Source organism: Mercenaria mercenaria, chromosome 7, assembly GCF_021730395.1.
Source record: "Mercenaria mercenaria strain notata chromosome 7, MADL_Memer_1, whole genome shotgun sequence".
NCBI lineage: Eukaryota > Metazoa > Mollusca > Bivalvia > Venerida > Veneridae > Mercenaria > Mercenaria mercenaria.
In genome coordinates this window covers 41,841,748-41,869,138 of record NC_069367.1, presented here as the reverse complement: position 1 = coordinate 41,869,138, position 27,391 = coordinate 41,841,748, and the positions used below count along the sequence as shown (strand labels likewise).

At 35.9% G+C, this 27,391-nt stretch overlaps 2 protein-coding genes across 11 annotated transcripts in view; both read left to right on the top strand.

Moving 5' to 3' along the window:
- Nucleotides 1-10,547, top strand: part of LOC123554321 (uncharacterized) — a 69,370-nt gene extending 58,823 nt beyond the window's left edge. For 9 of the 10 annotated variants that reach the window (XM_053548214.1, XM_045344402.2, XM_053548216.1 and 6 more), the window contains 13 exons: nucleotides 50-166; nucleotides 774-869; nucleotides 1,460-1,588; nucleotides 1,919-2,065; nucleotides 2,442-2,596; nucleotides 3,257-3,362; nucleotides 4,573-4,750; nucleotides 5,103-5,170; nucleotides 5,552-5,673; nucleotides 7,228-7,420; nucleotides 7,825-8,098; nucleotides 8,343-8,570; nucleotides 9,236-10,547. In XM_053548214.1, coding sequence (XP_053404189.1) covers nucleotides 50-166; nucleotides 774-869; nucleotides 1,460-1,588; nucleotides 1,919-2,065; nucleotides 2,442-2,596; nucleotides 3,257-3,362; nucleotides 4,573-4,750; nucleotides 5,103-5,170; nucleotides 5,552-5,673; nucleotides 7,228-7,420; nucleotides 7,825-8,098; nucleotides 8,343-8,570; nucleotides 9,236-9,690 — 2,268 coding nt within the window. In that variant the 3' untranslated portion in view covers nucleotides 9,691-10,547. The remainder of the gene's footprint in view (nucleotides 1-49; nucleotides 167-773; nucleotides 870-1,459; nucleotides 1,589-1,918; nucleotides 2,066-2,441; nucleotides 2,597-3,256; nucleotides 3,363-4,572; nucleotides 4,751-5,102; nucleotides 5,171-5,551; nucleotides 5,674-7,227; nucleotides 7,421-7,824; nucleotides 8,099-8,342; nucleotides 8,571-9,235) is intronic. The other variant, XM_053548217.1, reaches the window with a different exon arrangement.
- Nucleotides 10,548-23,762: 13,215 nt separating this feature from the next.
- On the top strand, nucleotides 23,763-26,599 carry LOC128558559 (ankyrin repeat domain-containing protein 12-like). The gene has a single exon (XM_053548213.1). The coding sequence runs from the start codon at nucleotides 23,986-23,988 to the stop codon at nucleotides 25,864-25,866; it is 1,881 nt and encodes a 626-aa protein (XP_053404188.1). The 5' UTR covers nucleotides 23,763-23,985; the 3' UTR covers nucleotides 25,867-26,599.
- Nucleotides 26,600-27,391: the final 792 nt, after the last annotated feature.

The window sequence follows — 27,391 nt, the reverse complement described above, 5'->3', positions numbered from 1 at the left end:
ATTGTATATCTATTTAAAATTTCCGACCTTTTCTGTTTTGCCAATGTAGGGTCTGAGTACAGAGTTTGACAACAAAGCCGTCCATCTGGTCAACCTTTCCATAAACAACAGAAAGAAAGCCGAGAACAACACTCTCAGCAACGAAAGCATGGCAAAAACAACAAAGGTAAATTCGTCATCGAGAATAAATTCTAAGAACGGTTGCAACTAGAGTTGAAATATCAGAACAAGAAAGAAAATTTATATCAGATCATAACAAAAAATTATTAAGTCTTATAAATATACAGCACTTCAACATGAATCAATATAATCCAGAATGAATAATAGAATGATCAGAACAATAATGGCTACAATGGTAATATAATTATGACAATCAAAGTGAAAGTTTTAAAAAGTACAAATATAAAAAGTTTACTTGCTTATATCAAAAAGAATAAAACAAAAAAATTCATTGTGGTAGTAGCCTGTTAACTGTCAATTGATTTCAAATAGTCATGGTCAAGTTATTTTTGTCTCATGAGATGATAAAATTATTGTAACAGAATCATGCACACTGTATCATGTCATATTCTTTATCATGGTGAAAATATGCATAATTTTACAATGTGTTTTCCTTGGGACCCAATCTTTCCTTTTTTCAGTTTTTCAACTTACCGTTTAACATTTTCATTATCAGTGCAATAGAAGAGAATACTCATTCCTTAACCTTAACCACAGTTTAATATCAGCAGTAGATAGCCTCTAAAACTAAAATCTCAAATATATTATTTTAGAATTGTGTTAGCGGTGTCAGACAGTCGTGGCGGTGGGTGGATGAAGTTATGCAATGTGCACATGTACATTTAGCAAATGCTGGAGCTTATCACGAGGTAGGTCGTGCAAAAATAATCAACGTTAAACCCTGTACATTGAGCGCGACTGAGTTAATCTAATTCATTTTACTTCTATTGAATAGTTGATTAAACGGTCAAATTTTACATCTGATTGTCGCTAGCAAAGAAAAAGATTTTGTTTAAAGGAAATCAAGGCATAAACGTCAATTGTTTGGAACGAATTGTAAAAGTTTTAGTTCTTTTATCGAATAACTGAGAAGTAAATTATCCCAAAAGTCGCATTGTATTTCTATATATGAGCCGTGCCATGGGAAAACCAACATAGTGGGTGTGCGACCAGCATGGATCCAGACCAGCCTGCGCATCCGCGCAGTCTGGTCAGGCTCCATGCTGTTCGCTTTTAAAGCCTATTGGAATTGGAGAAACTGTTAGCGAACAGCATGGATCCAGACCAGACTGCGCATCCGCGCAGTCTGGTCTGGATCCATGCTGGTCGCACACCCACTATGTTGGTTTTCCCATGGCACGGCTCATATAAGCAACAGAAGTACAGCTGACGCTCAATTTGTTGCGTTCAAACTTATGCACTGCTTCTATTTAACTGTTATTATTAAAACATTTTGCAGTTTTTCCATGATGTAGAGGAAGTAGATTACTGGATGAACAACATTATGTCTAACATGCATTTGACATTTTCGAGACAAAGGTTGGACGGTGACAGCTCAAACTTGTCCGCAATCAATAGTGAGATGAAGGTAATTCAACATGTTTTTTTTTCATTGCATTTTGAACTACAATTGCTGAAAATGGAATTTTCGAAACGTTTTACCACTTTGAATAAAAAAATGTGTTTGTGGCACTGAGGTTGATGCAATGGAAAGTGTAATTTACTAGGAATTTTATTGAATTGGGGAAATATCTGCCATCGAAGAGAAGTGCTTGCTCTTCAGATGTGTTGTTCACAGAGGTTTTACTATACCTGTATTTATTTAAAGTCAGCATGAAAACTATCTATATCACAATTTTGTGCAGACTTTTAAGGCATTATTAAATTTCACATTACAAACGAATTTGTTTCATTTCAGGATACTCTTATGGCCTACCTGCGATGGCAGGGTAAGGTGGACAGTCTGTTTGCACGTGCACGAGATATAGTTCCCGTACATAAAAGGACGTCAATCATCAAAGGATCTTGTCCAGTTTTAGCTTTAACAACTTACAAAACAAACGAGGTAATTAGTTTGACGTAATTGCAGACTTTTTTACTGGATCTCATGTTAATCATAGACTTCGAAATGGCACGTTTTTGAACTAGACCCTTAATGTCATTTAGCCTCTTAGTTTTATCTCTACAAACATTTCTGTTTCAAGTGTCATGATGGGCATAACCACTCTCTCCTGTGAAGTAATGAGTACTTTATCTCGAACCAACAGCTTCAAGATACAACACATGCTTAATCCATTTTTTTTGGTGATTCTGGGTTTTAATCTCGATACAATTTTTTTTCGCTTGAAAAGTCTAAAAATTAGTCCACTCAGTATCGTTCCGTCCCACATCATATGCATGATGCCAACATTATGGAGGAACTGTATGTTTTGTTATTTCAGATCGAATTCCAGGAAGGAGAGACGTTGACTTTGTTGAACAATTCAGACAAAAGCAAATGGCAAGTGAAGAATTCTGCAGAACAAGTTGCTTTTGTGCCAGCCGTTATCCTACTAATTAATGGTCCAACAGGGGAGGCAATCGACGCTGCACTTAGGTATGATATTATAAATTGAAGGTGCAAATTGGTTGGTCAAGAATTATGTTGAACAAGTTCCTATTGTACTGACAGTGATTCTGCTCATCAGTGGACACCGATTAGGAGACTATAAACCCATGGCTTACGCAAGTATCCACTGGAAACTTTCTGAGAATACAAATTACGGATGAAGAATTCCTACAGTGCCGCTAGTAATTCAGTTCTAAGATGGTTCCACTAGCAAGGCTTTACCTAGTGCACCTACCTAGATTATCAGAGGCCTGGTAACGACCGCATTAATCTTAGTTTTTCTTCAACTTGTCTTGAGCAGGGCATTTTATGGCTAATTGTAAAACGATGTTTACTTTAGAATGATACGACAACTAAGTTGATGTATCATAAAATGGCGAGCAATGGTTCTGCTCAAGAGCATGTTTGAATGCAGTTAATTTACAAGATGTATAGAGTTCTACTCCATCTTTGTAAACTCTATATTCTTGCAGTAGACGTTTATGTTGAGAACAACTACTAGTATCTGATATTGTACAGACATTGTAATTAATTATCTATTGGACCCAAAATCGAGATGTGTTCACAGTGTCAAAACATAAATCAGCGAAACATTTGCACATTTGAGTGATTTGACTTCATTGATTGTCAAAACATTACCCTCTTCAGACTTCGGATACAGTTAATGAGTCTGTGGACCACCAGCACCAAGAGGTTAGGGTATCAAATGATAGCGTTTATGCAGACGATATTCCGTGACTGGACACCAGAGGAGGTAAATTTTGATGTGTTTTTTCACGAACAGACCATCTTAAATTTAAGTGGGTTACACAAGGTAAACCTACTTTGATCAGGATTATTATGAAGAAAACAGAATAATGCTGTACATGTAATTAAACATAGGGCAGATTTATGAAATCAGACGTGATACAAATACTTATGCAAAAACATAGTATTTACAGTGAGAGTTGACTAATTAATTTTAATCAGTATAATTGAGCCGTGCCATGAGAAAACCAACATAATGGATTTGCGACCAGCATGGATCCAGACCAGCCTGCGCATCCGCGCAGTCTGGTCTGGATCCATGCTGTTCGCTTTCAAAGCCTTATGCAATTAGAGAAACCTTTAGCGAACAGTATAGATCCTGACTAGACTGCGCGGATATGCAGACTGGTCTGGATCCATGCTGGTCGCAAACCCACTATGTTGGTTTTCGCATGGCGCGGCTCAATATGTTTTGATAATCAAGCGGATGTGTTGATGGGAAACTCATATTTATTTTGCTATAAATAAATGTTTAATATACAAGGACGTTAAATATTTAAATTTCAATATTAAAATCAATACTGCAGTAAAACAGAATGTTAAATACAAATATTCAAATCTGGTAGATTTTATTAATATAATTTTTGCTACATAATGTCTGAAGCTATCACAATTTATATACTTACACATACTGTAAAGGTTATGTATATATTATATTATTTTCAATATTTGTTATATGAAAACTCTTTTTTTCTGCATTGCTGAAGGATCAGGTATAAAGTTTAAAAATTTCAACCGTTTACTTTCATTCAAACTATTTTTAAATCCCTTTCTTTCTTTTTAGGTACTTTGTAGTTATTAGTGTGCAGCTAACTACTCTGGAATACCCGAACCCATGATTTATTTTAAATTTCTGTTAATTCTCTGCTGCATCTATGTTGTTCTATGTCCGTTTGTTACCCTGATTGGCATAACCCAATTTACCCAAACACTGTCAGAGGAAACACATTTCTTAGAACTGTCCCAGTTGCAATATTCCATCATACAATTTCGCAAAAAGTCCATTAAACCAGTTTAGCAAAGACATGATAAAATGATCCAGTCAGAGTCAGCTTCACATAATAATGTCCACTAGAAAGATTTTTAAACAAAAAAAAAATCCATACATTTCTTAAACATCGTAGGATGTGTATATAATCTCCTATTCCTTATGTCAGATAAAAGCTATCCAGAGCATGCCAAAAGCCAACAGGGATGAACTACTAAAAATCCTTAAGACAACAGAATCCACACTCGAAAAGAACTGGGACGGTTACGAAGGGTTCGAAGACTTGCAGGAACGAATCTCAAGACTGAGAACTATCCTGGAAGAAGCAAAGGACGAGAACGCGTCTCGTGAGTTCTTACACTTTTCTGACTGACATAAGGACTTAATAGTGTTTCCTGTCAACAGGTCAGATCATGTAATCTTCAGCTGTTATATAGGCTGCTCTACGGATTTTATAGGAGCTTTTGAAAATGTCAGATGTTAAAGAAAATACTGAAATTGAACAACTTTTCATTTCTGCAGTCTATAATCATCAGTGATGATACTATCGTTTTAAATGGATTTATTTCAATTTTGCGTAGGGAGTTGAATTCAGTAAAATCTGTTCAAATCAGTTTCGTTTTCCAGGAGCTTTTTTCCACGTAAAATAGTATGCAATTTATTACAAGTCTATGTGTATCAACACCTTTTCTTTTCTAGACAACGGTACATCAGGAGAAGTTGTGATTCAAGTTAGAATGCTTGAGGATCTTTTAAATCATTACCAGGTATTGTCATTTTTATGTTACGATGCTATTTCCAATGTTATGTTATTACTGTGTGCTAGTGTGTTTGTGTCTTTGCCCCTAAAAAACGGAGACATGAAATTGCAGAAATCGGCCACCATAGTCACTTGATTATCACAGTATCAAATTAGCAAAATGTTAAAAAAGATATAAACAAATACTGAAAAGGTACGGTAGTGTACTTTAGAATTCATATAAAATCCAAGTAAAGCGTTCATTGAATTCAATTGGTGACGAACCGAGTAGTTTATAGCTCTATGCTACATGAATGATTTTGTATTGTACAAAGCTATTTGAACTGTGCAGAAACATTGCCACTTGCATTCTAACAAGGTCTAGTGAGATCTCTTTTTACTCTTGCAGGAGTTTTGGACGTACTGGGAAACCTACAAGGTTGTCGTTGAGGTGCTCATGCAGCCAAAATACATTCTTGTATGCGATAAATGGGACGAGCTGAAGTATAAATCTACTGCACATTTCGTAAGGTAAGATTCAACTTTAGATCAACAAGCCAGCATTTACTTACATACTAACCGAAGTTTCTAACGCTCACTTCGGTATTTTGGCAATATCTATATTACAAAAAGGACATTAGAGGAATGTATAACAGGTGGTTTAAGAAGTAAGACGGTAGGATAAACAAACTTATACCAAAACATTACTCGATTTTACTATCCCCCGCTGATGAAATCGGGAGGGGGGTATTGAAATGGCGTTGTCCGTCCGTCCGTCCGTGTGTGCGTGCTTCCGCCGGTCCGTCCGTCCGCAGCCATTTCTCAGTAACTAGCCGGTAGAATTTCATGAAACTTGAAATAAACGTGAACCAACATACTGCGATGATGCCTGTCAAGTTTTTTTTGGATTGGTCAATTTTCCTTAGAGTTATTGCCCTTTATTCAATGAAAAATGCCCAAAAATGTCCATCTGCAGCAGTTTCTCAGTAACCATCAGATAGAATTTCATAAAAAAAACTTGAAATAAACATGAACCAGCATACCACGATGATGCTCGTCAATTTCTTTTCTTTTTTGGATTCAGTTTCCCTTAGAATTATTGCCCTTTAATTGTTAAAAAATCCACAGAACTGTACATAACAAACCAACCAGTTGGTAGAATTTCATTAAACTTCTTTCATTTTTTTCCGTGAACATTTGAAGTTGTTGCCTTGGCGGGGGATACCAATTCATTGAATTTGCTTGTTGAAATTTCAGTACTTGATTGACAACATATTTTTCTAAATGTGTGAAAAAATGTCATGATCGTAGTTTTTGTATGCAAAAGATATTACCCGATGAAAATATCGGCAGGGTGTTAGAAGTGGTGGCAACCGCTTTAGTAGCTTTGGGTATTGTTTAATCACCCCTTGAATGTGGTGCCTGTTTTTTAACATTTGTCTTTTGTATGCGGGCTCCATAACCTTAGATCTCTACTCTAAATTCCAGTTTGTTTAGGTCAACCCATTGATTTCTCGTTTAGGACAAAGCCATTATTTTAACTTTGGACCATACGTCGCTTTTCATGGAATTGTATTCTGCGTGTCGGTGAAGTTCCATGTGCACCGTCGTATGAATACATCTGCGGGTGTCCTAGTACTTATAACACGTGTAAATGTTGAGTTCTGCTCAAGGCTTAATCAAACCTAGCTTGCAACATTTTCATTTATGTTGTGTTAGGCGATCTGTGGTTTTCAACTTTTCTATTCAGTTCTAATATATAAGTTTTGAACAAGTCATATGATAAAACATTCAACAATTATCAATATAGGTAGTGATTCTAAACAAGAAGTATACATAAACTTTTGTACTTTATCAACATTCTTCTCAAGCTCAGTATGGGCATCAGTACGTAACATGCAACATGCAACATGCAAACTTTTTTAGATAACATGCGATAAAAACTTTGTCAAGGGAAAATGTTGTACAAATTTTATAGTTGTTTAAAGGGAGACTATCCAATTATGTTTTCAAAGTATTGCAAATAAAGCAGTTATCTGACAGGAAATTCGGCAAGTGAAATCGTGTTAATCATTTTATCAACAGATTCTGGGATACAAACTTGTTGTTGCCAAAGGATGGCGGGAAAACATATAAAGCGGAAGCTGCCCTTACTTTACATGAGACGCCGAAAACAAAACTTACAGACGATATGGTAAAAGAGGTTATGTCATCGACATCTGTAGAAAAAACTGATAGCACTTTATCTGATGCTCTATCAAAACTAAATGATGGACAAGTACATTATTGTTTTGTTGTTGTTGTTTTTTTGCAACATATTATATTTCTTATTTATAACCTAGAGATAAAAACAAATAGAAACAATCAGGAAATAGAATTTGATGGACTTACTTTTAAGCCAGATGATTAATTTAACTGCTGGGGCTTTTTTAAAGTTGATAATTTATAAAAAAAATTAAAAGAAGTTGCTCACTTATGTCTGTTCCTGTCGATAGGTTAATTAAATGTATTTTAACATTTGAATTAAATTAAGCTTTCTGAAATAAGAGTCATTATTTTGGTAACCCATATACAACTAGAAATAAAGTAGACATGCTGCAGTAACACATAAAAGAAAACGGGGAGTGCATTTAAAACCTTAGTGTTTCAAGATTTCATTAATGATTTCTTTTCCACTTACAGGGTCTTGATGATAGAGATGGACCTTCTGAATCGGAATATAAAGACCGTCATTTGTTGCAATCCGCCGCGTCTATAGAAGCAGACGAAGACTGGTCAACTTCAACGGACTTAACGGAAATCAGAAAACGTCAGCAGACGACAACGGATCAGGTCACTAGCTCCACGGAGGAAGTGCGCCATACTTTCGTCATTAAAAAAGTCACTGATCCAAGAACAGAAGAGGAAATCAGTCTTACTGAGGCCGTTTTGGCGGGAATTATTGATCAAGCGTCAAGTAAGTGAGAATCAACATATCCTTCAAAGTTTATAGATAAAAAAAATATTTTATTACACGCAAAGTAAGAAATCATTTATTTTTTTCAGATTCTTTAACATTTTTATTTCAGGAAATAAAATATCCACTTATGTTTGTTGGAAAGTAAGTTCTGTAATTCTGTAAACAGATAAAGAGTGAATAAGCCAAACAGTTATTTTAACGTATTTGTGTTGGTTATGAAAATGTGACCTACTATTTACAGGTCGGTATGTCAATATTGTAACGGGCGAGAGCGTGTCACTTCAAGAGGCTATGGCTATGGGAGATATAGTTGTAGAGTTCAAATCCCAGAAGAAGATTCGTGAGGAGAAGTCTTCATATGGTATAATTACAATCAAAACTTCGGTGGAAACTAGGCCATACACAATTCTTAGTGTAATAGATCCAAAAACTGAGAAGGAGATTTCGGTGCAATCAGCGTATAGAAAAGGTAAGCAAAAATATTTTTCCATCAAATTATAAAACTTTATGCTTATGTTCTCAATAATATCTCTGACAGATAAAAAGCGATGACATTTTAAAGTTTGTCTGTTTGGTTAATATTAAGTCACTTCGCCACAATTTAGATCATATAGCGACTTCCATCTTTTGATGGTGGAGGAAACCACGATCCGGGCATTATTTCAGGCAAGGGTAGGCACCTTGGTATAACCAGCACAAGCTGGATGGCATGCTCATATGAAAGAGTTCTACTGTCTACACCGAACTAGTTTCTAACTCACAGCGGTAAGAAGTAAGTGATTCCAAGTCATAGGTCCTGACCTCCCGGCTCAGCACAGGTCTTTGGTGCAAGTAAAAGTATCTCAGAACTGAATCCCTTAAGCTCTAAACGGCAAAACTTTGAAATACAGATATCACATAAATACCCAATACATTATGAAATACGGTCTAGCGGTCTTTGCCGTCGGGTTTTGAAACGGCAATTGTAACAGGTTTTTGGTTACCCAGTCCGGTGTACTATCACGAAAACAAACAAATTTTATGCCAAACAAGATGACTACAGTCTCTGAAACCTTTGAATACTGACATAAGATACATACATAAATAAGCATGTTGATAAAACAATAAATGCAATGTCTTCTCAATATATTTCAGGAATATTGAGCAAAATAAACGCTTGTTATAAGACAGAAACTGGGGAGGAAATATCTGTCACTGATGCTATACAGAGCGGTCTGGTAAAAGCCGAATTCCATGGTGAAGAACAGCAGGGAGAAGAAGAAGAGACAAAAACATATGCAGTAAACGCTGTATGTGATCAAAAACGCAAAACCAAAGTGCCATTCCAGGAAGCCATGGATATGGGATTGCTTGATGCTGAGGAAGGAGTATATGTTAATAATGTAACAAAAGAAAGAATCCCAATTACAGATGCAATAATGAGTGGTCTTATTAAAGCTAAAATAGTCACTGATACATCAAAACTTGACATTGATCCAACAAATAGAATTGTGGTTAGAAGGACGTCTTCAATAAAAGAAAAAGTTCTGAAGGCGGTTAAGGTTTCAAGAGCATTCAGATCTAATATTGATACTATTAATGGACAATGATCGGATAAACTGAAACTAATCTGATAATTGTAAGTTGATGTGGTGGATAGGAACTGAAACTGACAAATTAAAAGTTAATGTCCCGGTCCAATTTAGACTTGAAATATGAAATTAAGATATGGGAATTTAATCTCACAAATTGGGACAGATCTGACAAATGCCAATTAATTCTGTAAACCGGAATAATCTAAATGAAAATCAATCAAATTGCCATAGAAGCAATGAATAACATATGTATATGTTTTGAACTTTGGCTACCACTCATTTGGTGCTTGGAATGCTAGAAAAATAGGGTCAGCAATAATGATTTCAGAGCGCTACTCTAGGTATGTCGTAAAGAGTGAAGCGATATTGTTTCTTTATGCTCACATTAGTTTTATAATTGATACAGTTTGTAACATTATACAAAAAGTCAGTCCACATTTTGTTAACATTTGCAACCTAAATTCTAATGCCATACAAACAATAATTATCTAAGTTTAAACTTTTCTTTAAGCACTCACTATTCGTTCAAGAGCGAATTTAAAATTGGTTCATTTTTGATCAACATAATGATTTTTATTCACCATTTTTCTAAGTCAAAGATATTCTGCTGCAACTGTTGTGCGACAATGACTGTAATTTATTCCGATTATCTTTGGGGTAAGTCCTGTTTGTCGCCATTTCGAAAGCCTACATTTTATTGTTTTTAAATCCACATGCTACTTGATATTTAGTAAGGAATCTGATACCTGCATTTATCTTGTGCTTCATTTTGCTATTTTTGTCTTTGTGTATCATGCTTTTTAATGAATAATGCTGTTTTTATATTTGTGTGATATGAAATATTTTTATAACAATAAAACAGTTATACATAGCTCTTCGTATTTTATTATTTGGAAATGTAAGTATACTTTCAGTCATAACCAGAAACTAATTCTTCGTAAAATTTTAAGGTTTTTATAAAAATCATACTTTGCGTTTACAGTAGTGTCGCACCGAAATGGGAGCTTTAAATTAATAGCGTGTCATAAATTGAAGACATACGGTTTGATAGTTGCAATTTTCAGTTATTTACGGTTAGCGTTGTGTCTTCTATCATTGGGTGTGGTTCATTTTTCGTTTGAGACGAAAATATGAGAAATATTACATCTTTGGAACGGACCCGGATCACACTGGCCAAGATGGATTGCGGATAAGTTCCTGATTTCCATCCCCAGATCGCTCGGGATATGTTAGGAAAAAATGGATTTGACGGATTCATTACGTTATAAATCTCTAAATCAATTGTAACAGGACCTTAAATAATTGTATTAGAAACGGAATAAAACTGTAATAGCTCGTATTATTTCACCACAGATCTGTTACAATCTTTTCAGTACTGTAACAGATTTTTACGGATTCCTTACTGATATATTATCCGTGGCAAAATTTTGAGCATGTTGAAAACTTTACACCCGGATGCCCCCGATTTTAGAACGGATACACCGGATGATTTACCAATGAGTTTAGAGTTCTACGGATGAAATACGGTGTTATCCGGAACTCGTCCGCAAGTCCATCCGGGGCAGTGTGATTGTAACTTTAAAGCAGTTGCAATACGAATAAGTTATTGTGCAAAGATAATGAGACTTTAGTTGTAGCCATACACCTTATGTACTGATACTGTTAGCAATGGAATTTAGCAGAGTGTTTACAGCAATGCATATTTCTTCACATTTAAACTCCATTGTTGATTCAATTTCTTGTATGCATGTGAGCGTTTCCAGCAGCAGGCTCCAGACGCAAAAGAAGAACCCAAGAAGTTACCAAACGTTTTCGGTCGATGGTATACGATGTGACGCTTCATTTACAGAAAATACTATTGATGCTTATAGTACAGGGCTTAACTGTTTTGAACGTTTAAAATAATCTATGGTTTGCAATTGGCTTAGAGCAAATTATCATTGCATTTTTGTGGGTTATCAATTAAGAGTTTTATCGCGCTGTACGGCGCGTTACTACGTTAATACAAACGGGTTTCAGTGTAAGATGAATTTATTTTCTGACGTTTTAGGCATTATATTACTGAAAAAGAACTTTCAGTGTAACACGATATACCATTTCACTGCTGTGTTGAAGAAATGTTTGAACAATCTGTAGCTTGATAATGGTACATTTGCATCGCATTCGTAGAGCGGCAACTGCGCAGCTATTCTAGGAAACGTTACAGTATTAAAACAGAACAACCTTTTATACACTGCCACGTTTGACATAGCTGTCTATGGTCTGCATTATGCTCGGGCACATTTATCTGATTTACTTTTGGAATGCTGCTATGCGCTTATTGTTACTTTGTGAGTAAATTAAACAAAGTTGTTCTAGGCACATTAAAAGTTTGGCAGACTGGCGCACTGGATAGTCTATCATTAAGCAAACAATTGTAGGCCTGACCGTGTAAACTTTCTTTAAGTTTGATGACCTTTGGTGGCAAAGATATTGCGGTTTATTCCTAATGAATGTTAACAGTAATTTAAAAACATTGAGAAGTATTAGAGATTTTCGAAGCATTTTTGGCGTATTGAAGCGAAAGTCACTCATTAATAAACTGATATAATCAAGTTCATCGATGACAACTTCAAGTGCATAATGAATTATTTGGTCTCAGATTCTTCCACGTGATCCATGGCGTTATTATTCCGACGATTACACTGCAATGGAAATAGCCCGGAACAGAATTGATTGCCAGTCTCGGAAGCAATCGTGATTGGAGCCAACTCCATCGTTCTTTGTAGATGATGGCATTCATTAATCTTTTCTTGTGAGTTGTTTGTTAATTTCGCAGATAGTGTCCGCATTTCAAGCATTCATATAATAGGGTTATTATAATAGTAGCCCGATCTCGGATGCAATGTGATCCAACCTTGCAAAATCCACGAGTGTAGAAAACAAAATCCCAGATCTAGCTACTGTTATAATGACCCTTTTATTATATACCTCCACCGTTTTGTTTGTTGCTTTGTTATTGAACGGAATCTTTACAAGATTAACAAGTATTATTAACTTGTTCCATTAGAAAGATAAACATCCTAATATCTGTTCCCAGGCTCATCAAAATTTGTTTGTTTTCGTATGGCTGCTGTTTCAAAAAGCCTTCGTCTGACTCTTTATATGTGATACAATCTGAAGAAACATCCCACTAAATATTGAAATGATGATATACATTCAAGCTGCATGCATCAGATGTTGTTTTAAAATTGTACCATACACAAAATTGTTAGGTATTTCAATAAATAGGAGATGTTATGTCAGCTATTAATGGAACAATGCTGCCCTGCATGATTGGCTGAAATTGCATGAGGAACACAAGAGTAATGGCTCTCAGAACTAAGATTGTGTTTACTATATGGTATTTCTTAGCAAATGACGCAGGTCTGTTTTGCTGCGAGATATTGCAACCAAGCTAAGTGCATATGTACGGCTTTCTTTGAGATTTGGTTACATGATCTCGTCACTTGGGTTAAGGCCAAGGACGCCATCACTTAAAATAGAAAAAGTTTCTGCTCAATAACTTCAGTAAAGCTTCCATGGAGTCCAAGACTTTATTGTTCTTGTGTTTAGGTCAGTATCACCGTCAGTTAGGACTCAGATAAGTAGACCAAACTTGATAATTAGGTGAAATGTAGCCAAACATGGCATATCTGTAATTTTCGTGAAGACAAAAGTTCAGTTGTAATTGGATTTCACTTGTCAAAGACTAAAACAGTCTAAATAAAACAGAAAAGTAATATCTTACGTTTGTACTTTCAGCTAGGAATGTGACATAAAACTTCACACTTTGTAATGCAGACACCAAGGTTCTGCTTGGATCAAAGTCAGTAATGCGATTGTTCTTAAAATATAAAAATGTTTTTACTTAAGGAAGTTCTGCACGTTTGATAAACTTGGGCAGAGATTGCTTGTTAATGGTTTAATCTTTATCCCATAACGCGAGGAATACTAATGGCCTGAATTTGCTTGCTTTTACATTGATCATTTATATATATTAAAGTAACAAGCGCACACGAACTCACGCATGCACGCACATGGAGAGGGTAACGCTATATGAGCAATTCATACGTGTTCCTTCAGCGACAATAAGTGTAGAAATCGTAGAGCTGATGTTTCGCAAATTGGGGTTTTTAAGATGATCTTATTCTTCTTTAATAAAACCACATAATTGAAGAATTTTGTTCAATGTGAACAGCAGTGAAGGTTGCACATATATAATTGCAGTTTCCGGATATTATTGAACTCAATGTGGGCGGAAAACATATCAGAACTACGTACGCGACCTTGACAAAGGATTCCGCAAGTATGCTGGCCGCCATGTTCAGTGGACGTCATGCTATCAGCAAGGACACGAACAATTGTTATTTTATCGATTGTGATGGGAAAATGATCCAGTACATATTGAATTTTCTACGATTAGGCTCCCTTCCGCCAGCAGAAATGGCGGCAGATGTCTATGACGTAGCAATGTATTTTGACGTTCCATCCCTGGTAAATAGATTAGAAAATTACCATTCAGTACAGAATCGTTAACGATCTGACGCTCTTAGAAACAAATTTAACGATCAGCAACATGAACATTTGAAGCGAGAGGCAATAAACAGCATAAGTATGCATTTTGCTAGCCCAGAGGAAGATATGGTTGTACATATCACTGAACAATCATGCGGAACACAAGAATGTCTCCATAGTATAAAATGATCAAGTGACAAAGAAGAACATTCTACAATGAAACAAAATATTCTAGTGATAACTCCTTTTCGCGTATGTGAGGAAATGAAAAAGTGTCTAGCATATGACTTATGTAAACTTGGCTTTGGAAAATATGCCATAACAAAGGAATTGTGCAATTACAGATTTCACGTGACAGCATATTCGTATCATGAATGTGCGTTAGAATGTCAAAAATTTATCCTTCTTGGAAACAACAGTTAATTTTGTAATATCCCATAACTCTTTTAGAATTTAACATGTACCTGGGATTATCTTTTTGAAATAAATACTACTTAACTGGGGGAAAATATAGGAAAATTGAATGAAATGAAACGCTAAAATTGACCGGTTTCTTTATAATCCAGTTTATCTTTCGTTTATCTGATATCGTTCTTTCGCGGAATAATATTGCGCCCCTGAAGTCGCGCATTATTTCCGCTGCAGAACTCATGCATATTTCACGATACAAATCTAATAACCTAAAATAATTAAACACTTTACAAATTCTGTACTGTACTGTATACCTATTTTCCTCCTTCGATCAGCGTTCTGTATGCTGGCTGATTTCTGTCATGTCGTGTTGGCGAGGCGAAAGAAAACTCGACAACACGAGTACTCGACAAACACATTAGATCTTCTTGTCGGGTTATCGTGTGTTTTATGATTCGTGTTCCGGGGTGACAAACACGATACGTTCTACGAAAAAAAACCGACGTTTAGAGGGCGACAAATTTATCTTTGGATTTTTCGTGCGGGTATGAATATGTCGTTATATTCTAAATGCTTAAATCCCCGGTACTGACACTGTTTATCGTACCGGCCCTGGTGATTTCATAGTGGCCCTGATTTTGTTATATTGGGTCAGATGAGCTTTGTATTGGCTTTTATTACATACTCATTTAAAAACTCCGTTAAGATTCAATGGAACCTGAAACGTCAATATTTTTCCATACTGATATTCTTATTTCATATCTGGTGTGTGACGTCATTTGTGACGCCAGTTTTATGTATGCCGTGTCATTCAAAACCTCTTTAACAACGCTATTTTCAATTTCACTCAGGCTTAATAACAAATTTTTAGATGCGTATGTAATAAAAAAATATTAGATTTGCATCAAGAAATGTGCACTCGGTCTTTCGCGGAATAATATTGCACTCTTAAAGTTAAAATAAATAAGGATTGTGCTATCAAACTTCAAAGCGACGAAAATCGGGATCGATCCCTCTACGGTAACAAAGCGATATACCGAATGAGATATAATACTATCAAATCAAAATTTGTGTACTTCCGGCACGTGCACAGAGAGTCTGACTTCGGATTTTTTTCCTTGTGCCTAATAAGCGTCCACATAATTTGTCCGAATCGCAACGTCTTGCACATCAGTACGAATACGAATATGGTATATACGCGTAGTGTGCTTGTAAATAAAAGCACCTCGTGAGCACAGTTCATATAAATAAATATACCTCTCCGGTGGGCGCGACTATCCAAGAGAAAGCGATTCCCGATTGAGGCAGTGCCTTATTTCATATTACTTATCGCTCCCAGACTATAAGTTTGACGTTAACATATCAAACGGAATTTTAGATGGATTCAAACTGTTAGAAAATACTATGACGTAACGTCAAATAATTAGACTAAGTGACCCGCGGCGTTACACATAAAATGACGTTGCAATAGTAATATTTTGACGTTATTACTGCATAAGCAATATAAATTTATTTTACAAGTAAATATGCATGTATGTATATACAAGAAGGTATCAGTCTATTTCATTTATATCATTTCTACTACATTAATGACGTAATAACATTTTCTACTCACGAAATGATGTCTAAATATAACCTTTCTGGAGTTTCAAGAGTCAAAATCGGCGCAAATAAATATCAAAGTTGTTACCAAAAGAACTAAAAATAAGGCTAATGGTACTGGAGTTAGAAGTAAGAAAACTTGAAATAGGGAAGTTGAAAGTAGAAAATCCAAGTTAAAAGTCCAATGCAGCATGTCAATGGTAATGACAGGCATTGAAAAAATTGAAGACATGTGTATTAGGTTGAAGGCGAAATACCGTCGTAGAATCTAAAGAATATTCAGTGAGCACCTCCGCGCAATTTGCTGTACATTCATATGACTTGAAAAGGATGTGATTTACCATTTAGAAAAAAATCAATTCCGTATTATATCGAGGATTCTACAGTGATGATAAAATTTACCCGTCAGCGTAGGTCTGAAAAATTTAATCATATAATTTTACTAACATTGAAGACTGAAACTTTATAAGCTGTTGGCGAATTGTTTACTGAAATTGTGCTGTTGTTTCACTGGAGAAAGGAGTTGAACTGTGTTTAGAGGAGATTTGTGTTGGCATAGACGTTTTGTTGCTTTAAATTGAGATTTTTAAGGCGAAGATGATAAATCCTTTCGTTTCCACTGGCCTTTCTAATATAGCGTTAGTCTGAAGTCTTTCTTGTAACATTGCATGTTTGTACTGGAAAAAATATAAACAAAAAACAAATAATTGAGAAATCAAGTAAAAGGCAAAACTAAAACAGAATGCAATACCTGTAACATAGGAAAATAATTTCCAGCAAATCTCTGAGGTGACTCAAAATAAATTGAATGTGCTATTATTCAACTTACAATTTCTGATTTGAAATCCCCTGAATGTCAACAAATATACCTTTTAAATACGAAAAATAGCCCTGGCAGTGCGAAATATATGTACACAATAAATCTAAACCCAATCATTTTGAGCGTACATTTAGTTTATCCAACTTAGGTGCATTCGTACACCACATTTATTTGGTGATGCGGCTTCGTAATGCATTTTGATGAATAGAATAAGCTCACATGCTTCCAGTATAAATATTACATGTTGTAAAATAAAAACAAGAGGGCCATGATGGCCCTATATCGCTCACCTGTTATCATTGCACTTGAGGACAAGAAAAAATATCTAAGTCCAAAGGACATGTATGCAGTAACAACAAAGGGAAGAAATTTAACCAAAAAGAAAAAAAAATCTTACAAGGTACAGATATGTCAAAATACGACTAAAAATTGGAGGTACCATCCATATTGTACCACAGAAAAGTGGTCTCGGTTTTTCCCTACGGCCAATAATAAAAAAGTTACTAAAATTAAGCTATTTATAGTAACGTAAAAGGGAAGTAATTAAAAAAATATTGTAAGTGAACAAATGAAGCATCTGCCAAATAATTCTGTTGACATAAATGAAATTTCAGATCAGTATCTTCATTAGTTACGGAGATATACCCATTTTAATTTGAAATAAAGGGAGGTAATTTGACATAAAATCAGTCCATAGTTATCTACCCTGATTGGCTCAGTCCAACTAATGACAATAATGACATTTCAAATAAGTCCTATAAGTACTTGCTGATATAAATCCATTTTGATTACAATCAGGGGAGGTAATCAGATATAAAATAACTCTGGAACCTACGATTGGATCTGATTTGTCATGGAATCCAAGATTTTTGTTGTTGAAGATATTTTGGAAGTTTGTATCAAATAAAACCATAAAAGAAGTCTCTATATGGCTGCAAAAGCCAAAATATCCACTTTTGGACCTTTAAGGGGCCACAACTCTGGAACCCATGATGGAATCTGGCCAGTTCATAAAAGGAACCAAGATCTTGTAGTGATACAAATTGTGAGCAAGTTTGGTTAAAATCAAATTATAAATGAAGCTGCTATTGTTCAGACAAGGTCAAAATAGCTAATTTTGGCCCTTTCAGGGGCCATAACTCTGGAACCCATTATGGGATCTGGCCGGTTCGATAAAAAATCCAAGATCTTATGGTGACACAAGTTTTGTGCAAGTTTGATTAAATTCAAATCATAAATGAAGCTGCTATTGTGCAGACAAGGTCAAAATAGCTAATTCTGGTCCTTTCAGGGGCCATCACTCTAGAACCCATAAAGAAATCTCGCCAGTTCATAAAAAGGAACCAAGATTTTATGGTGATACAAGTTGTGTGCAAGTTTGGTTAAAATAAAATCATAAATGAAGCTGTTATTGTGCAGACAAGGTCAAAATAGCTAATTTTGGCCCTTCTAGGGGCCATAACTCTGGAACCCATAATGGAATCTGGCCAGTTCAAGAAAGGAACCAAGATCTTATGGTGATACAAGTTGTGTGCCAGTTTGGTAAAAATCAAATCATAAATAAAGCTGCTATTGTGCAGACAAGGTCAAAATAGCAAATTTTTGCCCTTTCAGGAGCCATTACACTGGAACCCATAATAGGATCTGGCCAGTTCAGTAAAGGAATCGAGATCTCATGGTGATACAAAATGTGTGGAAGTTTGGTTAAAATAAAATCATAAATGAAACCTCTATCGTGCAGACAAGAAATTGTTGACGGACACACGCACGCACGGACGCACCAACGGACTGACGACGGGCGACGGACGAAGGGTAGTCACAAAATGTGACAGAAGAGCTAATAAAATTATAAATGAAGCTGCTATTGTGCAGACAAGGTCAAAATAGCTAATTCTGGCCCTTTCAGGGACCATCATTCTGGAACCCATAATGAAATCTTGCAAGTTCAAGAAAGGAACCAAGATTTTATGGCTATACAAGTTGTGTGCAAGTTTGGTTAAAATAAAGTCATAAATGGAACCACTACCGTGCAGGCAAGAAATTGTTGACGGACGGACGCACGCACGCACAAACGACGGACGACAGGTGATCATAAAAGCTCACCTTGTCACTATGTGACAGGTGAGCTAAGAAAAAAACGGAGTTGAAAGTTAAAACTAGAAAAGAAAGAAAAGATGTGAGGACAATGAAATTATTACTCAAAGAAATTGACACTAATGTATATTAAGAAAATGAGTCAATTAGCCTACCCTAATGTTCCCTTTGAGGTAATAGAATCCATTGCCATGGATCATTTTATGGATGCTTTGACAGATTCCGACCTAAGACTACGACTAAGAGAAGCCAATCCAAAGACTCTGTCCGAGGCCGAGCAAACAGCCACTAGATGGGAAGCCTACAGAATAGCAGAAAAGCAAAGGAATATGAACATAAATGTGTCCACAGCTAAAAGGGAATCTGACACTGATGATAAAACTGAAGAGGACAAGAAATTTGAATCATTAAATGAGTCTTTAAATGCTTTAATCCAAGAATTTCAGAGTTTCAAGAGACAGTCAAAACCCAAACCTACCTACCCACCCTCACAGAGAAGAAATTACCCTACAGCTCCTCCTAGAAATTATACTCAGTCAGATCACAGATACCAGCTAACACAGAACAACAGGACTAGTACAGATCACTACAACGAAGACAGACAAAACCAGGGATATCAAAGACACCAGAATAACTACAGGATGCCAAACAATGAATCACAAAACAACCGAACTCCACAACAACCCAACGACACAACACAAAATTACAATCACTCATCCAGTACTAACTCGGGAAACGAGAGAAGGTCATTCTGGAGGCCCGCAGGACGACCAACCTACCACAACAGGGGCCAGAGATATTAGATAAATGCCAAAATGTAGAAACCGAAGGATTTTTTATGCCAGCTTATGTACAAAATCAACCTATAACTATGCTAATTGACACAGGGTCTAATGCCACCATCTTAAGAAGTAGTATACTAGAGAAATGGCCTAGTTCCTGTAAACCTGAAATATTACCTGTAAATGCCAACTTATTAGGAGTTACCGGTGAAACCGCCCCTTTCCAAGGGAAAGCCAAAATTAAGCTACAAATAGGGAACCAAACATTTGAAATATGGGTCTTATTAGCAGAAATAAGAAATGACTTCATATTAGGTAGAGATTTTATCCTATCCCAGAAATGTGATTTACTATTAAGCAAACAAATCATGAATTTAAATGGGGAAAACCTTTATTGTTTTTCAAATGAACGTGAAGTCCATATGAGCCGGGTAGCATTGATAGAAGATATAGAAATACCTCCAGATTCTGAAATGATAGTCACAGGTAGAACCACTGACCCATATAATCAAAATCAAACAGGTATTGTGGAAGTCAGCCAAACCTTTGTTGAAAATCATGACATCCTAGTAGCTCGTGCATTAGTACAACCAAGACAAGGATTGATACCTATGAGAGTAGCCAACTTTGAGTCCATACCTATACTGCTCCATAAAGACACAATAGTTGCTGTTCTAGAAGGCACTCAGATACCTGAAAGTAAGCCTGTAAATTCTGCTACTGTTCACACTCGATCTTCACCTACAAATCAAAAACCAAATGAACTACCAGATCATTTAACTGAATGTTTCCAGAAATCTACCGAGAACATATCTGAAGATCAGCAAAAGATGTTTAAAGAACTTCTAATAGAATTTCAAGATATCTTCTCTAAATCCGAGGAAGATATAGGACATACAGACCTTGTGGAATACACTATTGATACTGGAGATAACCTACCAGTAAGAACCCCACCTTATCGTCTTCCGCTAGCAAAACGCGAGACGGCTGAGAAAGAAATACATAAATTACTAAACCAAAATTTAATTGAACCCTCCCAATCTCCATGGCTCAGTCCAGTTGTATTAATTCCAAAGCCAGACGGCAAATCCGTTAGATTTTGTATAGATTTTAGGAAAGTCAATGCGAGAGTGAAGTTTGATGCTCATCCCTTACCTAAAATAGACCAATCCATTGAATCGTTAGGTGGAAGTAAATTCTTCTCTTCTATGGATTGCAGATCAGCTTACCACCAAATTTCCATAAATAAAACAGACAGACCTAAGACAGCTTTCAGCATAGTAGGAGAGACATATCAGTGGAAGGTCATGCCATTTGGTATGGCTACATCCCCAGCAGTATTTGAAAGATTGATGGAAAAGGTACTACATGGATTGACATATAAAATCTGTTTGATATATCTAGATGACTTGCTATGTCACTCAAAAACCTTTCTTGACCACCTAGCACATTTGAGACAAATGTTCGAAAGAATACGTGAAGCAAACCTGAAACTTAGCCCATCAAAATGTCATTTCTTCCAAAAGGTACTTAGCTTTCTAGGCCATCAAATGAACAGGGAATTGAACCTTGCCCTAAGAAAACAACAGTAATCAGAGAATGGCCAAGACCTCAAAATGTCCGCCAACTGCGTTCTTGGCTAGGCCTTTGCGGATATTACAGGAAAATGGTGTTCCAATTTGCTACTATTGCCAAACCATTGTACAAACTTACAGAAGCTAACCAACCTTTTGTGTGGGATGATGCAGCAGAGACAGCCTTCAGAGAACTGAAAACTAAGCTATGTAGTACACCAATACTAGCCTTTCCTAATGAAACCTTACCCTTTCTCCTTGATACTGATGCCTCGAATGTTGCGGCAGGGGCTGTGCTTAGCCAAATACAAGACAATACTGAGAAAGTAATCAGCTATTTTTCCAAATGCTTTTCAAGAACAGAACGGAACTACTGTACTACACGTAAAGAATTGCTAGCAATTGTAGAAGCAGTTAAACATTACCATCACTTCCTGTATGGAACTACATTCAAAATTCGGACAGACCATGGATCCCTACAGTGGTTATTAAACTTTAAGATATGTGAAGGACAATTAGCCCGATGGCTCGAGATACTAGGAAACTACAAATTTCAGATAGAACACAGACCTGGTCGTATACACAGCAACTGTGATGCCCTGAGTCGACGTCCTTGTGTTGAAAAATACTGCCCATATTGTAGTAGAATTGAAGAAAAATCTCCATTAAAGTCAGCAGAAATTACGGTAACTACTGCCTCCATCACTAATGACTCCACTCCAACAGTGGAAAGAGTACAGAATGATGACCAAAATGAGATTACAGACCTTTCTGACATAAGTAAAGCACAAGATAATGATGACATCCTTAAACAAGTTAAACAGTGGGTGGAGGGAGATGCTAGACCAGACTGGCAACAAATTTCAAAATTTGACCAAGAAATCAAACACTACTGGCATAATTTCCCCTTACTAGAAATAGAAAACAATGTTTTGTACCAAAAAGTACTGACTGATACCAAATCCCTCAAAAGAGTCATTATAGCCCCCAAACTTCTTCGTAAATCCATATTCAAACAGCTTCACGAGAAACCTTCAGCTGGACATCTTGGTTTCAAAAAGACTTACGCACGAGTAACCTTAAGATTTCATTGGTGGGGGATAAGCCGAGACATTGAGAAATGGTGCAAAACCTGCGACACTTGTGCTCAGAGGAAACCTCCATACAGAACTGCAAAAGGTCCCTTACAAATATACCAAGTTGGACAACCTATGGAACGTTGTGCCCTAGATATCCAAGGTCCCTATCCTACATCTAACAAAGGAATGAAATACATATTAGTGGTTGGTGACTATTTCACAAAATTTTTACAGGCCATACCCTTAAAATGTCTAGAAACGAAGTATGTAGCCACTAAGTTAGTGAACAAATTTATTTCCTTGTTAGGAACACCATTAGAACTTTTCTCCGACAGAGGCTCAAACTTTGAATCCACCATTTTCAAAGAAATGTGTGAACTTCTAGGTATCCACAAAACCAGAACTACAGTAGGACGACCTAGCTCGGACGGAATGATAGAAAGAGCAAACAGAGTTATACAGAACATGATGACGGCTTTTGTTGACAGAAATCAACGTAACTGGTGCGAGAAATTACCTTTACTTGTTCTTGCCTACAACAGCAGTGTACACACTTCAACTGGTTTTAGTCCCTCTATGATGATGTTTGGCAGAGAAATGAATCTTCCCATTGACCTGGCTATTGGGAAACCTGTAGATGAAAAATCAAAGTTCACAACAAACTATGTAATAGACCTTGAGGAGACACTGACAGATATACATGAAACTGCACGAGAAAATTTGGGACAGACAGCAAATAACACGAAGTCCAATTATGACAAAGGCAAATTTCATAACGAGTATCAACCCGGAGATGCCGTGTGGTTCTATAATGCCAAACGCCGGAAATGTCTCAGTCCAAAACTACAGAACTCTTGGACTGGCCCATATACCATAGTAAAGAAATGGGGTGATGTTCTGTATGGTATCAAAGAAAAACCAACTGACAAGTTACAAGTTGTCCATCATGACAAACTGAAGAAATACAACGGAGACAACCTTCCGACATGGTTCCATGATATTTAAAATGGTTACTGTATTGCATACATGTATTCTGTGAAATTGTTATTGTATACAGTTTTATGTTACTGCTATATATGATGTTACCAAATAAAGATACCTTTGCATTATACAAACATGTACCACAGTACTGCCTATAGCCCTGACCATCAATCTCCACATGTGCTCTCCAGTGATCGATTCTGTAAATAGAATACCATGAATATTTATATGCCATTTTGATGTACGGATGACTAAATTCTAAGATGTTTAAGTTGTTTTCCAGTACCTTAAATATTACTAAAGATAAAGAAGATAAAACTATAAAGTAGAACCATAAAAACCACAATGTTTTAGACCTAAGAAAAGTAAAGTTAGCATAAAACAGTAAACTTTATTTCCTATCATTACAGGCTGTAGCATGGAAATGCAAAATGTGTCCACACATAGACAAAGCCTTCACGAAGCGAAGCAACGCATCAAGACATGTGCTAGAGGTACACATGCTTCATAAATACTGCTGTAGCCACTGTAACACCTTATTCTCCAGATTAGACAATAGACACCGATGTATATATGAACACAAGGCTAAACTAGAGCTATTTAACACGGTAACCAAAGAAAAAGGAGAACAGGCAGAGAATAAAGTACCCAAAGAAACCATCGATTTATGCTTGGAAAAGACCATCATACCAAAATACCGAGAAACCTACCCTACAAACCAAAGAAACGAGTTTCAGATACCAATATACCAAATCAACAAACCATCCATAAAAAGTATCGTTACCTTACCAAGAACAAATCCAGACCAACAACGTGAACTACAGAATGACCCTAAAACTCTAATAAATGACCTGGGGTTAACCTTATCATCGGACGAGGAAGATTTAATGGAAATCCCAGCCGATTTTCCAGAAATCACACTACTAGAAGTGGACAACACCTTAAAGAATGTAGAAAACAAAAGTAAAGTCCAAAATGATACTCAAACCAAAGACAACCATAAGGAAACTAAGGAAGAAAACAACATAAAAGAAATACTTACCGACTATCAAGCTAAAACTAAACTAAGGGAGAAACAGAATGAGAACAATGAAGAAAGATTAAATGAAGACAGTCTGAACAATAAGAAAGAGACACTTAATCAGGAAAAACAGAGTGAAAAGAAAGAGAGGAGTAACCAGGAAAATAAGACAGAAATTGAAAGAACAGAAAGTGATAAGGAGAATACGCAGGAAACCAAAATAAAAGAAAGACAGAGAGCAAATAATGAAGAAATAGTAAGCACTGACTTAGACAAAGATAACCTTTGTGAGAAGAAAAAGGAAAAGAAAAACAAAGACAAGACAGGTAAAGATGGAAATGAAAATAAAGAAAAACATAGCAAATTAAAGGAAAATAAAGTGGAAACTGAAATAAAAGAAGGACATAAGGGAAATAAGGAAAACAAAAAGCACAAAGAGAAACACAGAGATAGGAAAAAGGAAAAGGGAAATAAGAAAGAAAGAGAAAATAGAGACGGAATGAAAGACATAAACACAGGAGACCAAAAAGTATGTAAAGAAACAGTAAAAATAAATGACAAACCGAAAAATGACAAGTGCAAAGACCAACAGAAAGGGAAGGAGGAAAAGAGGAACACAGGAAAAGAGGAAGTTAAGGAGAATACGGACACTCGACAAATAATAGTTAAAGAAAACATAGCAGAAATAAAAAACTATAGAATACCTAAATTACAAAAGCCAGTAACTAAACAGACCAACAACACCTGCTTAAGAGAAGAGATACTATATCCAAACTTGTCCGACATAAATCAAATAAACATTAGCTCAATGCGTAAAGTGGTCACATACGACGATATCGACATGGATGAAACAGAAAATGAATTCACTGACAGCATTGATCACGAGTTTGACCCAGAACCAGAGGACATTCCCACAGAAGAACACGTACAACAAACCATAAACTATATAGAAGAAACTCAAAAGACATTCATTAAATTAAATATTGGAGGCGTTACATTTAATACAAGCTACAAAACTCTTTCAAATTCTCCTGAATCCGTTCTAGCACATTTGAGAAACAAGAACCTAACAGTTACCGACAACACCATTTTCATAGATAGAAGCGGGAAACATTTTGAATACCTCCTAAATTTTCTTCGCAATGGCTGTGTTATACCCCAGAGCTTATTACCTTCTAATATCACCATCACGGAAGAAATCCTTATGGAATCGAGATTTTACAATATCTGTGAACTGACTAGGAAACTGGAGACACATCTACGACATCTCAAGCTGGGCACCATCAACTAAATATATAAAGACATTAAATCAATTGAACAACAGAATTCAGAACTTTTCTAATTACTGTAGAATTAATGATATTATTCTTTAGCAGTTTTAGAGTATATTTATGTAACCAAAAATCTTTTATTTTCCCAAAACAAAAAACAAAAAAAAAACATTACTTCCTGTTTTAGACCTACCCACACCTATTTTGTAAGGGGGGAAGGGACACACTTCCTGATAAAAGATTTTTGAAACCTAGAAAATAATTTTGAATTTATTAAGGTATTAGGTGATAATGTAAGCATTATTTTTGCAATAATTGTCAGTATTATATATGGTAATGCATTTTGCAAGATATATGTGTATTGTAAAATTATTGAGTACATACCCGACTTAGACATTACTTCCCGGAGATGACTAATCATGTTTATTTGTATTTAGGAGGCACACTGAAAGATAGTAAGATACATTTTTTTTTTTGAAACTATGCAAAATGTATTAAACAATAAGGAGTATTTACACTTAATAGTATAATTATAGTAACAGGCATTTTAAATATTAACTGAAAGGTATCCATGAGTACTAGTATTTTACTGTAAAGGTTCCGTACGGTCTAATTGTATATTGCACAATTTTATATGTATATAAATCATTGTCAGCACATGCGTTATTTTTGCTATTACTAATAGAATACTATAATATTATGGGAGACTTGTTTTGGTAACCAGAAGATGTTACTACTTTATGGCCTACATCTATTGCTGACTTAAAAAAAATCCTGTCCTATTGTTATTTGCTCATGAGCCTTAGCAGGGTTCTCGGTATGAAAAGTTGATTCAGAATGTTCGTTTGGAGGCCCTGCGGGTACACCTTTTACATGTACCTTGCACACCTTTACATGTGCCATTTCACACACCTTTACATGTGTTGTTTGACATAAGCCGGTGGGCCGGGGGTTAAAACTCCGTTTCCTCCTTTAATAGGCAGTCACTTTTTGGGATCCCGACAGGTATTATTATTGTATTATTATATTGGCGCCCAGGGTTGTGCAAGCCCTTTTGTCTCCCCATTTTTGTACTTATTGTGCCATGTGATTCATATTCATTTTGTGATAGAAATATCTCCTTTTCCGTTTAACCAATCATTTTATACGTAGGCCTGGCACTTGTGAGGATTTGGATACCTACATTTATTAAACTTGGGTGAAGAAAAATAACTCTGGATATTGTTAAAGTCTGTGCACAGCATATTCATACAATCATTATACTCTACCTATTTACTTATTCATCTGTTATACATAGCCAATGATTGAGCCTGTTACATGACACCGGTACCTGTAATTACATGTAAAAAAAAAAAATAATGTAATAGATAGACATGTAGATATTTTTAAACATTTTTGACGTAATAAGTGATTTGTGCCTTAGGAAGTTGGAACTGGTTAGAAATGACCATATTAAAATGACTATACTGCCCGGATATGACTAATTGTGTACACTTTCCCATATATTAACTGACTGATTCTGAGAAAGTTTAAGGACATTTGAAT

Coding starts and splice junctions, on each gene's coding strand:
- LOC128558559 (XM_053548213.1), top strand. CDS start 23,986: ATGTGTCCACACATAGACAAAGCCTTCACGAAGCGAAGCAACGCATCA.